Consider the following 14,159-nt stretch of genomic DNA (forward strand, 5'->3'; position numbering starts at 1 on the left):
GTTTCAATAGCACTGTCCCATTAAAATTAGGAACATCACAAGATACTCACTATCACTCCTACAGTGGAACATTTTCTTATCCAATGTAATAAGAAAAAAGATATTGTAAGGAGAGAGACAAAATTGTTTTTATATGGGGATCATATAGCTAGCTACCAATAAAATGCCAGAGAATTGGAGATCCAGCTGTGGTGCAAGAGGATGAACATGTTTCTGCAGTGGCAGGGATGCAGGTTCGAACCCCACCCCAGCAGAGGGTGTTAAGGATCTGGCATTGCCAAAGATGTGGCATAGGTAGCAACTCTGGCTTGCATTTGATCCCTGGCCCAGGAACTCTATATGTCTCGGGGCAGCCAAAAAAGGGGGGAAAATGCAACAGAATCAACTGGAAAACTAATAAACGAATAGGTACCTGGATACAAAATTGACCATAACTAGTTAGAAAATATCATGAAAAAGTTCCCATTCAAGTTCCCCTCGTGGATCAGTGTGTCAAGGACCCGACACTGTCTCCATGAGGATGTGGGTTCCATCCCCGGCCTTGTTCAGTGGGTTAAGGATCCATGTTGCTGCAGCTGTGGTATAGCTCACAGATGCAGCTTGTATCCATTATTGCTATGGCTATGGCATAGGCTGCAGATGCAAATCCGATTCGATACCCAGCCCAAGAACTTCAATATGCTGCAAGTATGGCTATAAAAAAATGGTCCCACTCATAATAGCAATAAAAACTTTATAATATCTTGTATGGTCCTTTTTATTTTTTGCTTTTTAGGGCCACACCCGAGGCATATGGAAGTTTCCAGGCTAGGGGTTGAATCAGAGCTGCAGCTGCTGGCCTACATACACCACAGCCACAGCAATGCCAGATCCTTAACCCACTGAGTGAGGCCAGGGATCGATCCCGCATCCTTGTAGATACTAGATAGGTTTGTTACCGCTGATCCACAACGGGAATTCCTCTTGTATTAATCTTAAAAAAAATATGTATGGGAGTTCCCATTGTGGTGAAACAGGATCAGCAGTGTCTCTGAAGCAATGGGACACAAGTTCAATTCACAGTGGGTTAGGGATCCAGCGTTGCCACAGCTGCAGTGTAGGTAGGCCTGGGAACTCCATATGCCATGGGGTGGCCAAAAAAGAAAGCAAAAAAAACAAAAACAAACAAAAACAAAAAAATGAAAAAATTATGTATTTTTAGAGAATTACATAAGCCTGGAGTAACTGAAGAGACAAGTCACATGTCTGCACAGAAAAAAATGCTGTAAAGATTTCAATTCTCCTTAACTGAATTAATATTTTCACTGTACTTCTGATCACAAGCCCAAAAGAATATTTTTGATAAGTTGATTCTAGAGCTCTGTTAGTACATACATGAAAATGTTAAGAGCACACATCCTTTAACCCAGCAATTCCACATCAGGGATTTATCTAATGTATATACTATCACAATACTTATTAATCACATAAACACTGCACAAAAATGCAAAGATATATGCATACAAGGATATTCATTGCAACACTGTGGTATCAACAGTATAGAAACAACCTTAAAATTCATTACCAAGAGACAAATTAAATGACATGTATATTAAAATTATACAGCCTATTTTACAAACTAAGTAGTCCTCTAAGTATTGATGTAGATTCTACACTACTGTAGAACCACCTCCAAAATCTACTGTTGAGTGACATGCATGGTGTAGAACAATGGTTTTTAAAAATTTTTAAATTGAAGTATAGTTTATTTTTTTGTTTTGTTTTTAGGGCCGCTCCTGCAGCATATGGACGTTCCCAGGCCAGTGACTGAACCAGAGCTATAGCTGTCACCAGATCCAAGTCACATCTGCGACCTATACTGCAGCTTGCAGCAACGTCTGATTCTTAAGCCACTGAGCAAGGCCAGGGACCGAGCCCACATCCTCAGGGATACCAGTCAGGTTCTTAACCCGCTGAGCCACAGTAAGAACCCCTAGTTAATTTACAATGTTGTGTTAGTTTCAAGTGTACACCAAAGATACTGAGTATAGTTCCCTATAAGATATTGAGTATAGTTCCCTGTGCTATACAGTAGGTCCTTATTGTTTACCTTTTTTTTTTCCTCTTATTGCTACACCCGTAGCATAGCAAAGTTCCCAGGCCAGGGATCAAATCAGAGCCAGAGCTGCAACCTGTGCCACAGCTGCAGCAATCCTGGATGCTTAACCCCCTGTTCCAGGCTGAGAATCAAACCAGCTTCTCCAGGGAGAAAAGCCAGATCACCCACTGTGCCACAGCAGGAACTCCCATTGTTTACCTATTTAATATATAATATAGTGTACATGTTAATCCCAAACTCCTCATTTATCTCCCCCCTCCCACCCCCGTTACCCACTTTGGTAACCATAAGTTTGTTTTCTATGTTTGAGTCTGTTTCTGTTTAGTATATAGATTCATTTTAAATCTTTTTAGATTTCATATATGTGATATCATGTATTTGTCTTTCTCTGTCTGACTTCACTTAGTATGTTAATCTCTAGGTCCATCAGAACAGTGTTTATTTCTATTTGTTAAAAAAAGATAAGAGAGGGGTGTACAAACACACACACACAGAATATTTCTGGTAGGCTACACAAGAAACTGGTAAGAGTGATGATATCTGAAGGACTCAGAGCCAGGAATAAGAAGAAGATTCATTATTCACTGCATTTGAATTTTTTTCTACCATATGTACATACTGTCTTTTCAAAATAAATTTTTCTTGCCTTTTTTTAATAATTTTTTAAATTTTCCCACTGTACAGCAAGGGGGTCAGGTTATCCTTACATGTATACATTACAATTACATTTTTCCCCCACCCTTTCTTCTGTTGCAACATGAGTATCTAGACAAAGTTCTCAATGCTATTCAGCAGGATCTCCTTGTAAATCTATTCTAAGTTGTGTCTGATAAGCCCAAGCTCCCGATCCCTCCCACTCCCTCCCCCTCCCATCAGGCAGCCACAAGTCTCTTCTCCAAGTCCATGATTTTCTTTCTTGCCTTTTTTGATGCCATGGTTAGCTACTGTTTTACTCAGTCTGAGTGTAAGCAGCATCCTAGGTTTATTCTCACATGTTGTTTTTTAATCTATTGTTTCGCAAAATAAATATTTCATTTTATTCAAAAGTGAAACAAATAGAAAGGGATATAGGGGATTTCCTGTTGTGGCACAGTGGAAACGAATCTGAGCATCCATGAGGATGTGGGTTCGATCCCTGGCCTCGCTCAGTGGGTTACGGATCCAACGTTGCTGTGAGCTGTGGTGTAGGTTGCAGACACAGCTCGGATCCCGCGTTGCTGTGGCTGTGGCATAGGCTGGTGGCTACAGCTCCGATTAGACCCTTAGCCTGGGAACCTCCATGTGCTGCCGGTGCCACCCTGAAAACAAAACAAAACAAAAAAGGTATATAGTGAAATTTACTCCCCACCTTTGACTCCCAACCCTGCAGTTTCCCACACAACAGATAACTACAATTACCAGTTTCTTATAAACCCTACCAGTTACTCTAAGCATTTTCAGCAAACACAAATCAATATTCTTCTCTCCATCCATTGTCCATTTTCACAGATCATTTACTATTATATAAACAATTCTGCACAACTTGCTATTTCCAATTAGTAACATACCTTAGAACCAAAATCAGAAGCCACAAACAAAAAGACTAGACATCTTCAAAATTAAATAATCTTGTGCTTCAAAGGATAATGTCAAAAAAAGCGAACAGACAACCCACAGAATGGGAAAAAATTTTGCAAATCATGTATCTGATAAGAAACTTGTATCCTGGAATTTAAAAAAGAATTCTTAAGACCCCAAAATAGAAGATGACCCAGGGAGTTCCCACTGTGGCAGAGTGGGTTACTGATCCAGCTGGTCTCTGTGGAGATGCGGGTTTGATCCCTGGCCTAGCACAGTGAGTTATGGACCTGGTGTTGCTGCAGCTGTAGGTCACAGCTCTGGCTTGGATTCAGTCACTGGTCCAGGAACTTCCATATGCCACAGGGACAGCTGAAAAGGAAAAAAAATTAATAAAAAAAAGACAACCCAGCTGAAAAATGGGCAAAAGATCTAGACAGGTCTCCAAAGAAGATACATAAATGGCCAATAAACATAACGAAAAAATGCTCAGTATCATTAGCCATGGGGAAATGCAATCAAAACCACAAGAAGGAAGTTCCCATCATGGCTCAGTGGTTAACGAACCCGACTAGTGTCCATGAGAATGCAGGTTCCATCCCTGTCCTCACTCAGTGGGTTAAGGATCCGGCATTGCCGTGAGCTGTGGTGTAGGTCACAGACATGGCTTGGATCTGGTGTTACTGTGGCTGTGGTGTAGGCCAGCAGCTACAGCTCCAATTCGACCCCTAGCCTGGGAAACTTCATATGCCACGGGTGTAGCTCTAAAAAGACAAAAGACAAAAAACAAAAAAAGAGTAGTTCCTATTGTGGCACAGCAGAAATGAATCAGGCTAGTAACCACCAGGTTACAGGTTTGATCCCTGGCCTTGCTCAGTGGATTAAGGATTTGGCATTGCTGTGTTATAGGTCACAGATGTGGCTTGGATCCTGCGTTGCTGTTGCTGTGGCTGTGGCGTAGGCTGGCAGCTGTAGCTCCGATTTGACCCCTAGCCTGGGGACCTCCATATGCCATGGGTGTGGCCCTAAAAATAAAAAAGCAAAAAACAAAACAAAACCAAAAAACACAAGGCGTTCCCTGGTGGCTCAGTGGATTAAGGATCGGGCATTATCACTGCTGTGGCTCGGGTCACTGCCATGGCATAGGTCCAATCCCTGGCCTGGGAACTTTGGCATGTTGCAGATGCAGCTGAAAAAAAAAAATCTGGAGTTCCCGTCGTGGCGCAGTGGTTAACGAATCCGACTAGGAACCATGAGGTTGCGGGTTCGGTCCCTGCCCTTGCTCAGTGGGTTAACGATCCGGCGTTGCCGTGAGCTGTGGTGTAGGTTGCAGATGCGGCTCGGATCCCGCGTTGCTGTGGCTCTGGTGTAGGCCAGTGGCTACAGCTCCTATTCAACCCCTAGCCTGGGAACCTCCATATGCCGCGGGAGCGGCCCAAGAAATAGCAACAATAACAACAACAAAAAGACAAAAGACCAAAAAAAAAAAAAAAAAAGTCTACAAGGAGATACCACTTCTCACTCATTAGAATGTATATAAGTTTTTAAAAAACAGATAGTAATTGACAATAATTGAATCGACAATGACATAAAGAAATTGGAACACTCATATACTACTGGAGGGGATGTAAGATGGGGCAACCACTTTCAAAATAGTCTGGGAGTTCCCTTCATGAATCAGCGGTTAACAAATCTGACCAGTGTCCATGAGGACGCAGGTTCGATTCCTGGCCTCGATCAGTGGGTTAAGGATCCAACGTTTCCGTGAGCTGTGGTGTAGGTCAAAGACATGGCTCAGATGCTGTGTTGCTGTGGCTCTGGCATAGGCCAGCAGCTACAACTCCGATTCAACCCCTAGCCTAGGAACCTCCATATGCTGTGGGTGTGGCCCTAAAAAGCAAAAAAAAATTTTTTTAATTTAAATTTTAAAAAAGAAACAGTCTGTGTGGTTGCCAAGGGGGAGGGGTGGAGTGGGATGGACTGGGAATTTGGCATTAATAGATGGAAACTATTGCCTTTGGAATGGATAAGCAATGAGATCCTGCTGTATAGCACTGGGAACTATACGTAGTTACTTAGGATGGAGCATGATAATGTGAGCAAAAAGAATGTATATGTGTCTGTGTGACTGGGCCACCTTGCTGTACAGTAGAAAATTGACAGACCACTGTAAATCAGGTATAATGGAAAAAAATAGAAATTATTAAAATAAAAAATGAAAAAAAAAAAGAAACAGTCTGGCAGTTCCTCAAAAGGTTGAAATAGTTACCATATGACCCAGCAATTCAACTACTAGGTATATATCCAAGAGAAATGAAAACATGTCCCCACAAAAACTTGTACACACGAATGTTCACAGAAACATTATTCATAATAACCAAAAGGTGGAAACAACCTAAATGTCCATCAACTGATGAGTGTAAAACACAGTATATCCACCGAATGGAATATTATTCAGCCATAAAAAGAAATGAAGCGCTGATACATGCTACAGCACAGATGAACCTTGCAAACATCATGCTAAGAGAAAGAAGCTAGATGCAAAGGACTATGTTTGCAAAGAACTTTATTTGTATGAATTGTGTATAACAGGTAAATCCATGGAAACAGAAAGTAGACTAGTGGCTGCCTAGGGCCAGGGGGTTGGGGAAAAATGGGGAATGACTGATGAGAGGTGCAGGGTTTCTTTTAGAGTGATGAAAATGTTCATAATTAGACAGAAGTGATGGCTGCACAAGTGCGAGCATGTACCAAAAACCTTTGAATTGAACATTTTAATTAAGGATGAATTTTATTTTATTTTTAAGTGGGAACTGCAATGATTTTATTTATTTATTTATTTTGCTTTTTAGGGCTGCACCCGAGGCATGTGGAGGTTCCCTGGCTAGGGGTCAAATTGGAGCTACAGCTGCCAGCCTAAGCCACAGCCACAGCAATGCAGGATCCAAGCCACATCTGCGACCTACACCACAGCTCACAGCAATGCCAGATCCTTAATCCACTGAGCGAGGCCAGGAATCGAACCCACAACCTCATGGTTCTTAGTTGCATTGGTTTCTGCTGCGCCACAACAGGAACTCCAAGGATGCATTTTATATGTGAATTATACCTCAATAAAGGTATTAACAAAAATAACATACCTTAGAGAGCTTTCCACATCAGTAAACAGAGAACATCTTCATTCTTTTTTATAACAGCATGGTATTACATTGAATGGATGTAGCATATTTGATTTAACTAGTTCCTCTCTGGTGGACTTTTAGAATATTTCATCATTTGCTTTTACAATATTACAACATATAAATAAATGTCATTTTACATGTATGCCAGTATATTTGTAGGATAAAGCCTTGGAAATCGAATTACTGGGTTAAGGGTGTAGATATTTCTAATCTTAATCTATATTGCTAAATTTCCCTCCATGGGGACAGTGTCAATTTACACTCTTACCAGTAATTTTTTAGAATTCATGTTTCCCTATAGTATTTCCAATAGTTCATTATCAAACTTTTGAACTTTTGCCAACCTGAGATATAAAAAGTAGCATCTCAGGATACATTTCCGTTATAATAGAAGAGATTGAACATCCTTTCATGGTCCTTAAACACATTTCTATTTTCTTTTTGTATCTTGTGTTCATTTTTCTTAGGGTTCTTATTCTTTTTCTTATCAGTTTCCAGGAGTTTGTTATCAATGAAGGAAAAAAAGTCTTTGTGATGTGAACTGCAAGTTATTTTTTTCCAGTTTGTACGTTGTCTCCTGTCTTTGCTTTTTGGTGCTTTTTTTTGGGGGGGGGGGCAAACTATTGATTTTTCAAACTGTTTTATTGCAATATAATTCATATAGCACACAGCTCAACCATTTATACAGTTAAGTGGGTTTCAGTATATTCACAGAATTATGCATCTACCACAACACTCAATTTTGGAATATTTTCATTAACACTTTAGCAGTCACTCCCCATTTCTCCCCAAACCCCCCACCTGCAGCCCTAGGGAACCACAATCTACTTTCTTTCTCTAGAGCTTTGCCTACACTGGACATCTCCTATAAATGGAATCATGTAACATGTGCCCTTTTGTGTCTGGCTTCTGGATACCAGTCCCTTATCAGGTAAATGATTTGCAAATATTTTCTCCCATTCTATGGGTTTACTTTTCACTTTTTTTTTTTTTTTTTTTTTATGGCTGCACTCATCCTGAGCCAGGGATCGAATCAGAGCCACAGCTGCAACCTATGTCACAGGCCAGGCAATCCTTTAACCTAGTGCACTGGGCCAGAGATTGAATTCATGCCTTCACAGCAACCCGAGCTGCTGCAGTCAGGTTCTTAACCCACTGTGCCACAGCAGGAACTCATCACTTTCTCTATGGTATCATTTGCAGGACAAAAACTTTGATGATGTTCAATTATACACACACATTTTGTTGTTGCAGGACAAAAAAGTTTTTTTTTAACTTTGATGATGTCCAATTGTACACACATTTTGTTGTTGCTGTTACTTGGGTCTTTGATGTCGTATCTAAGAAAGCTTTGCCTAACCCAATGTCACAAAAATTTACTCCTATGTTTCAAGCTCTACATTTAGCTCTATGATCCATTTTGAATTCATTTCTGTTCTATGGTGTAATAAAGGAAGTAATTTTCAATGTAGCCAAATTTAACAACCTTTTATAATATGGCTTCTGAATTTTCATAGTTAGAAAGGACATCTATGCTCTAGGATTAGAAAGAAATTCTATGATTTCCTAGGGTACATGTATGATTTCCCCTTTTTACACTTAAATCTCTAACTCTTCTGTAATTTATCCTGGTCTGCAGCATGAGATATAGATTCAATTTTTTTTTCACCTTCGCTACCCACTTGTACATCACCATCCATTGAATAGTTTATTTGTTCCCTATTGATTTAAGGTGCCACCTTCATCATATATTCAAAGGTATTTTTCTGGCCACACCTGTGGCATGTGGAAGTTCCTGGGTCAGGGACAGAACCTGTACCACAGCAGTGACCCAAGCCACAGCAGTCTGAATGCTGGATCCTTAACTCACTGAGCTTCCGGGGAACTCCCAAAAACATGTTTAAACTACGTAAGAAAAATAAGAATAAAGGACAATGGAAGAGTGTGCAAGAAAAGACAAGGAAATAAGAGTGTGAAAACATATGGTTATCATGATTTTATTTTGACTAGAAGAAGCTCTTTGACAACTTTCAATTTTTCCCCATGGGCACTAGTGCATTTAGGTTTACTATAGCTTCTAGCATTAGTATTAACCATTTGCATTCTCCCCAAAAATCTCCCATTTCATCTAGGTTTTCAAATGTACTGGGAGTTATACAAAGTACTTTCGCATAATTTTTATTTTTATTTTTATTTTTTTGTCTTTTTGCTATTTCTTTGGGCCGTTCCCACAGCATATGGAGGTTCCCAGGCTAGGGGTCCAATCGGAGCTGTAGCCACCGGCCTACGCCAGAGCGACAGCAACGCGGGATCCGAGCCGCATCTGCAACCTACACCACAGCTCACAGCAACGCCGGATCATTAACCCACTGAGCAAGGGCAGGGACCGAACCCGCAACCTCATGGTTCCTAGTCAGATTCGTTAACCACTGCGCCACGACGGGAACTCCGACACATAATTTTTAAAATTTAGTCATATCTATAGTTACGCTCTTCTCATTTAAGGCTCTATTTTTTATATATCCTTGATTGGGTTTATTTTATTTCCTTCTTCCAATAACACTTTCTGGTTTATTTGACAAGTATATAGGTTTCTTGTTTTGTAGTTCATTAATTTCTGGATTTTTAAAATGTTGATTTTTTTCCTTCAGTTTTCTTTAGCTTTATTGTTCTTTTCCCAGATCAGTGACTTGAAAGCTCAATTTGTTTCCTTTTAATTCTCACTTGTTTCATCTAGGTATATCATCTGTACTTTATATTCACCTGTGTTGTTTGAATATTACAAAGAAATTGTTTTTACTTATGTAAAAAGAGAGAGAGAGAAGAGGAAAGAAAGGGAGGAGGAAGAGAGGAGAGAGAGATTATAAGAAAACATTTCAAACCTCAAAATAATTGACCAGGGCCAGAACTAGAGTGAAGCGGGAGGCCAAAAACTCAGTGGTCAAGAGAAACAATATTTTGATGCAATAATTTAGAAAAGCAAATTGTAAAACTATGGCCTGTAGTCTGGCTGCCTGCTTTCATAAGTACAGTTTTATTGACTCAGAGGGTTAAGGATCCAGCGTTGCTGCAAGCTGAGGTGTATGTCACAGATGCAGCTCAGATCCGGCATTGTTATGACTGTGGCGTAGGCCAGCAGCTCAGCTCCAATTTTATCCCTAGCCTGGGAACCTCCATATGCTTCAGGTGCAGCCCTAAAAATAAAAAAAATGGTGTTATTGGAACTAGGTCCAGGATTAGAGTAAGGTGAGTGAGGTGTGGTTTAGCAAATAGTGGAGTGGATCTCAACTTTTTTTTTTAAAGTTAACATTTTGTTCATCACAGATATTTTGGACTAATTTTGATTTTTGAAAATACTGCATTAAAAATGTATCTTGTTACTTAGATTTTGGACATCCTCCTAAATTTGGTATCCAATGTGAGTTGCTGTATTACCTGGCCCTATAGTTAGCTTTTTTTTTTACATCTGTTATCTCTAGCATTGATAGTAGTATAATGATTTTTTTTATTTCTTTACGCTTCTCTACATGTTCCACATTCTGCATGATAAGGATTACTCTGTTCATCAGGAAAAAATAATTTTAAAAAGAAGTCAAGACTCACTCAATGATGTTCCTTGTGGTTTCACCATGGGGCTTGCAGGAAACAAAAACTAGTGTGCGGATTGCCCTGCAGTTTCGAATGGCTTGAACCACCTGGTAATCTGAAGGAAGAAACACATTGCTATTAATATAATGAAACTATCATGGTCTAGGTTATCACAAACTCGCAACTGACGAGCCCAAAGGACAGGTTAGGAATAGAGGAAAAGCAGGTTCAGAGTGAGCACACTCGGAGCAGCCTCAGCATGGTGTAGAAATGGGGGACTATAGCTGGTGGACATCATGGGAACACCTAACTAGTTCTACAGCAGGAAAGCTATTCATCCTTACGCAGTCCTGCCCGGGCTGGGTTCACCACAGCAACAATGAACTGCCCATCTTCCTTTGATTTTAGTAGCTGTGGCAAAATCTTCTCTGCTCGACCAGTGTGGAATTCACAGTTGGTGATGCCTGCAGAAGAGAGGCCCACATGACAATTCAAAACATAAGCCCAGCTACTAGGGTTGGGGAGCTTCAGCTTTACAGAAATGTACAAAAACCAGGGAGGGCTCTGCCATCTTCCCTTTGGATCTAGCATATTTATGCCTCACAATGAAAGAAATGCTTTTGGGCCTTTTTCATTTTTTCCCAACATGTTTTCCTTTGCAATAACTCAGTAGGCTTCTCAGCTTGAGAGACTCTATACATGTTGTTTTACAACTTAGGAACTCAGGCAGCACATAAGGACCTATACCAAGAAGAGAACCTTGACTTTTTTTTTTCTGATTTTAGGACCATACCTGTGTCACATGGACATTCCCAGGCGAGGGGTCAAATCAGAGCTGCAGCTGCTGGCCTATGCCTCAATGCCAGATCCAAGCCATGTCTGTGACCTACACAACAGCTGATGGCAACGCCAGATCCTTAACCCACTAAGCGAGGCCAGGGATTGAACCCACATCCTCATGGATACTAGTTGGGTTCATTATTGCTGAGCCATGGCAGGAACTCCCAAGAACCTTGACTTTAACTTAAGCGCTCTGCTCATGGAAATAACCTAAATGTCCACTGACATATGAATAGATAAAGAAAGATGTGGTACATACAGTGGAATACTATTCAGCCATAGAAAAGAATGAAATAATGCCATCTGTAGCAACATGGATACAACTAGAGATTCCCATACTAAGTGAAGTAAGTCAGAAAGAGAAAGACAAATACCAGCCTATCTACAAAACAGACATGGAGAGCAGATGTGGTTGCCGGGGGCAGGTGGGAGGGAGTGGGATGGACAGGGAATTTGAGATTAGAAGATGCAAACTATTACATACAGAATGGATAAACAAAAAGGTCCTACCATATAGCACAGGGTATTCAGTATCCTATAATAAACTATAATGGAAAAGAATATAAAAAAAGAGGGAGTTCCCATTGTGGGTCAGCAGGTTAAGAACCCAAGATAGCGTCTGTGAAGATGCATGTTTGATCCCTGGCCTCGCTCAGTGGGTTAAGGCATTGCCATAAGCTATGGCATTGGTCATAGATGTGGCTCATATCCGGTGTTGTTGTGGCTGTGGTGCAGACCTGCAGCTGCAGCTCTGATTTATTCCCTGGCCTGGGAACTTCCATATGCTGCAGGTGTGGCTGTAAAAAGAAAAAAAAAAAAGAGCATATATGTATAACTGAACCACAGCAAAAATCAACACAACATTGTCAATCAACTATACTTCAATAAATAAATAAATAGACATAAGTGTTCTTTCTGCAATATTGGAGGTTTTCACACGGAAGCTCAGGAGTTGTCTGGAGGTGAGGTAGTGGGGACAAGAAAATCTGTTTTCTACATTGCAGCTTGGCATAAGATTTTGTTCGAAGAAAAAATCCTATTGCTAAAAATAGTTTGAAACCTATTATCCTATGTATGATACCTCATGAGTCTAAGGTCAATAAGGCTCTTCTATTTTAGCCCAAGCTTTGCCAAGTTCCTTTCCTATCAGCTAGACTTGTTTCTTCCCTCGGGCTCTTCTGGATAGAAGACAAAAAAGAACATAGTTACTGGGGCCTCTTTTAGAAAAGCATCAGGACCCAACTCTGACCACTCCAGGACACCTTCCCTTCCTCCCCACTGTTGTGGATACAGTAGATGCCCTTTGCCACACAACCCTCTCCAGAGCACAGGAAAATCTGTGGCTCTTCATTTTCTCCCCAGAATGTGAGCAGTGTACCATTGAAGGCTGCAGTCCACCTGGCATCCTCTACTGCCTGTTCCACCAACTCAATCCCAAGGACCTGGGAGGTATACTGAGCCAGAGAGAGGCCAATCACACCTGGAGAAGTAAGAGAGAATAAGAAAAGGGTATTTTAGGGGATTAAACCAACGAGGTTATTGCCTGCACCACCCCAACACCTCCCCACCCTCGGCTACAAGGGTGGATGATGTTGGGGAGATAAACTGAGTAGGTAGAGATTCTGCCCTGAGCTGCCACTTGCCAGTCCCACAGCAGATGTCAAGGAGGATGGTGTCAGAGTTCACTCCACTCAGCTCCCCCACGGTCCGATACAGCATCTCTGCACCAGCGGTGTTAATCTGGAAAAAGGCATCTGGAGAGATGCGGATCTTCAAGCCCAGGAGATCTTCAAAGATGTGAGGTTCCCCAAACAGGAGCTGGTAGGGGGACTGCTGATGACTACAACGGGTCATGGTACTGGAAAAGAACAAAAGGAGAAAGCATCTCAGAGTTCCCATCATGGCGCACCGGAAACAAATCCAACTAGGAACCATGAGGTTGCAAGTTCTCCCCCTGGCCTTGCTTAGTGGGTTAAGAATATGGCATTGCCATGAGCTGTGGTGCAAGTCACAGACATGGCTCAGATCTGGCGTTTCTGTGGCTGTGGTGTAGGCCAGCAGCAACAGTTCCGATTAGACCCCTAGCCTGGGAACCTCCATATGCCGTGGGTATAGACCTAAAAAAAAAAAAAAAAAAAAGAAGAAGAAAAAGCAAGCATCTTGGAATTGAATCTATCTCTAGTGGTTGGTTGGAGAGGGAGGACCCAGCATGGCCCTGAGAGCTCTGAAGGAGGGAATGGAGGTACATGCTGCCTCAGAAATCCGCAAGCCAGACTACAGCACACCATCACCTTCCCGCTTGCTGTTGGGCTGTCCCAGGTTTACCTCTCCTGGAAGTAAAGTGATGTCAAGTCACAGACCGCTCCTGGCCCTTTGGTGAAAAACTCCTTTACAGTCTCCTTCTGAACACAGAGCTCCTCCTGCCCAGACCACAAAATCAGGAGTCAAGTAAAAATGCATCTCTGACATATTTTCTCTTCAAGCTCTATAGTAATCAGCTCTGCAGCAGTCAGACAAGAAAGCACATTGCTTTAATCTTATTGAAATAACACTTAAGGAGTTCCCATTGTGGCTCAGCGGTAATGAACCTGACTAATATCCATGAGAATGTGGGTACAGTTCCTGGCCTTGCTCCATGGGTTAAGGATCCAGCATTGCTGTGAAGTGTGGTATAGGCCGTGGAGGTGGCTGGGATCTGGTGTTGCTGTGGTTCTGGTGTTGGCCGGTGGCTGCAGCTTGAATTCGACCCCTGGCCTGGGAATTTCCATATGCCGCAGACATGGCCCCCAAAATAATAATAATAAAACCCCACTTAACATAAAGCAGGAAAAAAAGCTGTTTTCATATCTTAGCAGAAACACTGCTTTGCCTATTGGCTTTGACAAATCCTATAC

At 41.5% G+C, this 14,159-nt stretch overlaps 1 protein-coding gene across 13 annotated transcripts in view; it reads right to left on the minus strand.

The window, feature by feature from the left end:
- Positions 1 to 14,159, minus strand: part of TRMT2B (tRNA methyltransferase 2 homolog B) — a 104,259-nt gene that overhangs the window by 64,337 nt on the left and 25,763 nt on the right. For 8 of the 13 annotated variants that reach the window (XR_014834795.1, XR_014834792.1, XM_085006853.1 and 5 more), the window contains 5 exons: positions 13,591 to 13,685; positions 12,909 to 13,123; positions 12,644 to 12,745; positions 10,770 to 10,889; positions 10,441 to 10,540 (listed from right to left, as the gene is read on the minus strand). Coding sequence is in view for 7 of the 13 variants with exons in the window: in XM_085006853.1 (XP_084862979.1) it covers positions 10,441 to 10,540; positions 10,770 to 10,889; positions 12,644 to 12,745; positions 12,909 to 13,123; positions 13,591 to 13,685 (632 nt within the window). In the remaining 6 variants the exon portion in view is untranslated. Of the gene's footprint in view, positions 1 to 2,666; positions 2,965 to 3,019; positions 4,028 to 7,460; positions 9,090 to 9,451; positions 10,001 to 10,104; positions 10,541 to 10,769; positions 10,890 to 12,033; positions 12,746 to 12,908; positions 13,124 to 13,590; positions 13,686 to 14,159 lie in introns of those variants that run through there. The other 5 variants (XR_014834796.1, XM_021079607.2, XR_014834794.1 and 2 more) reach the window with 5 other exon arrangements.

The sequence above is a fragment of the Sus scrofa genome, chromosome X, assembly GCF_054392235.1.
Source record: "Sus scrofa isolate SSC_HxYL_T2T_F1_AM1 chromosome X, Sscrofa_HxYL_maternal_Yorkshire_Landrace_v2.0, whole genome shotgun sequence".
In the NCBI taxonomy this organism is placed as follows: Eukaryota; Metazoa; Chordata; class Mammalia; order Artiodactyla; family Suidae; genus Sus; species Sus scrofa.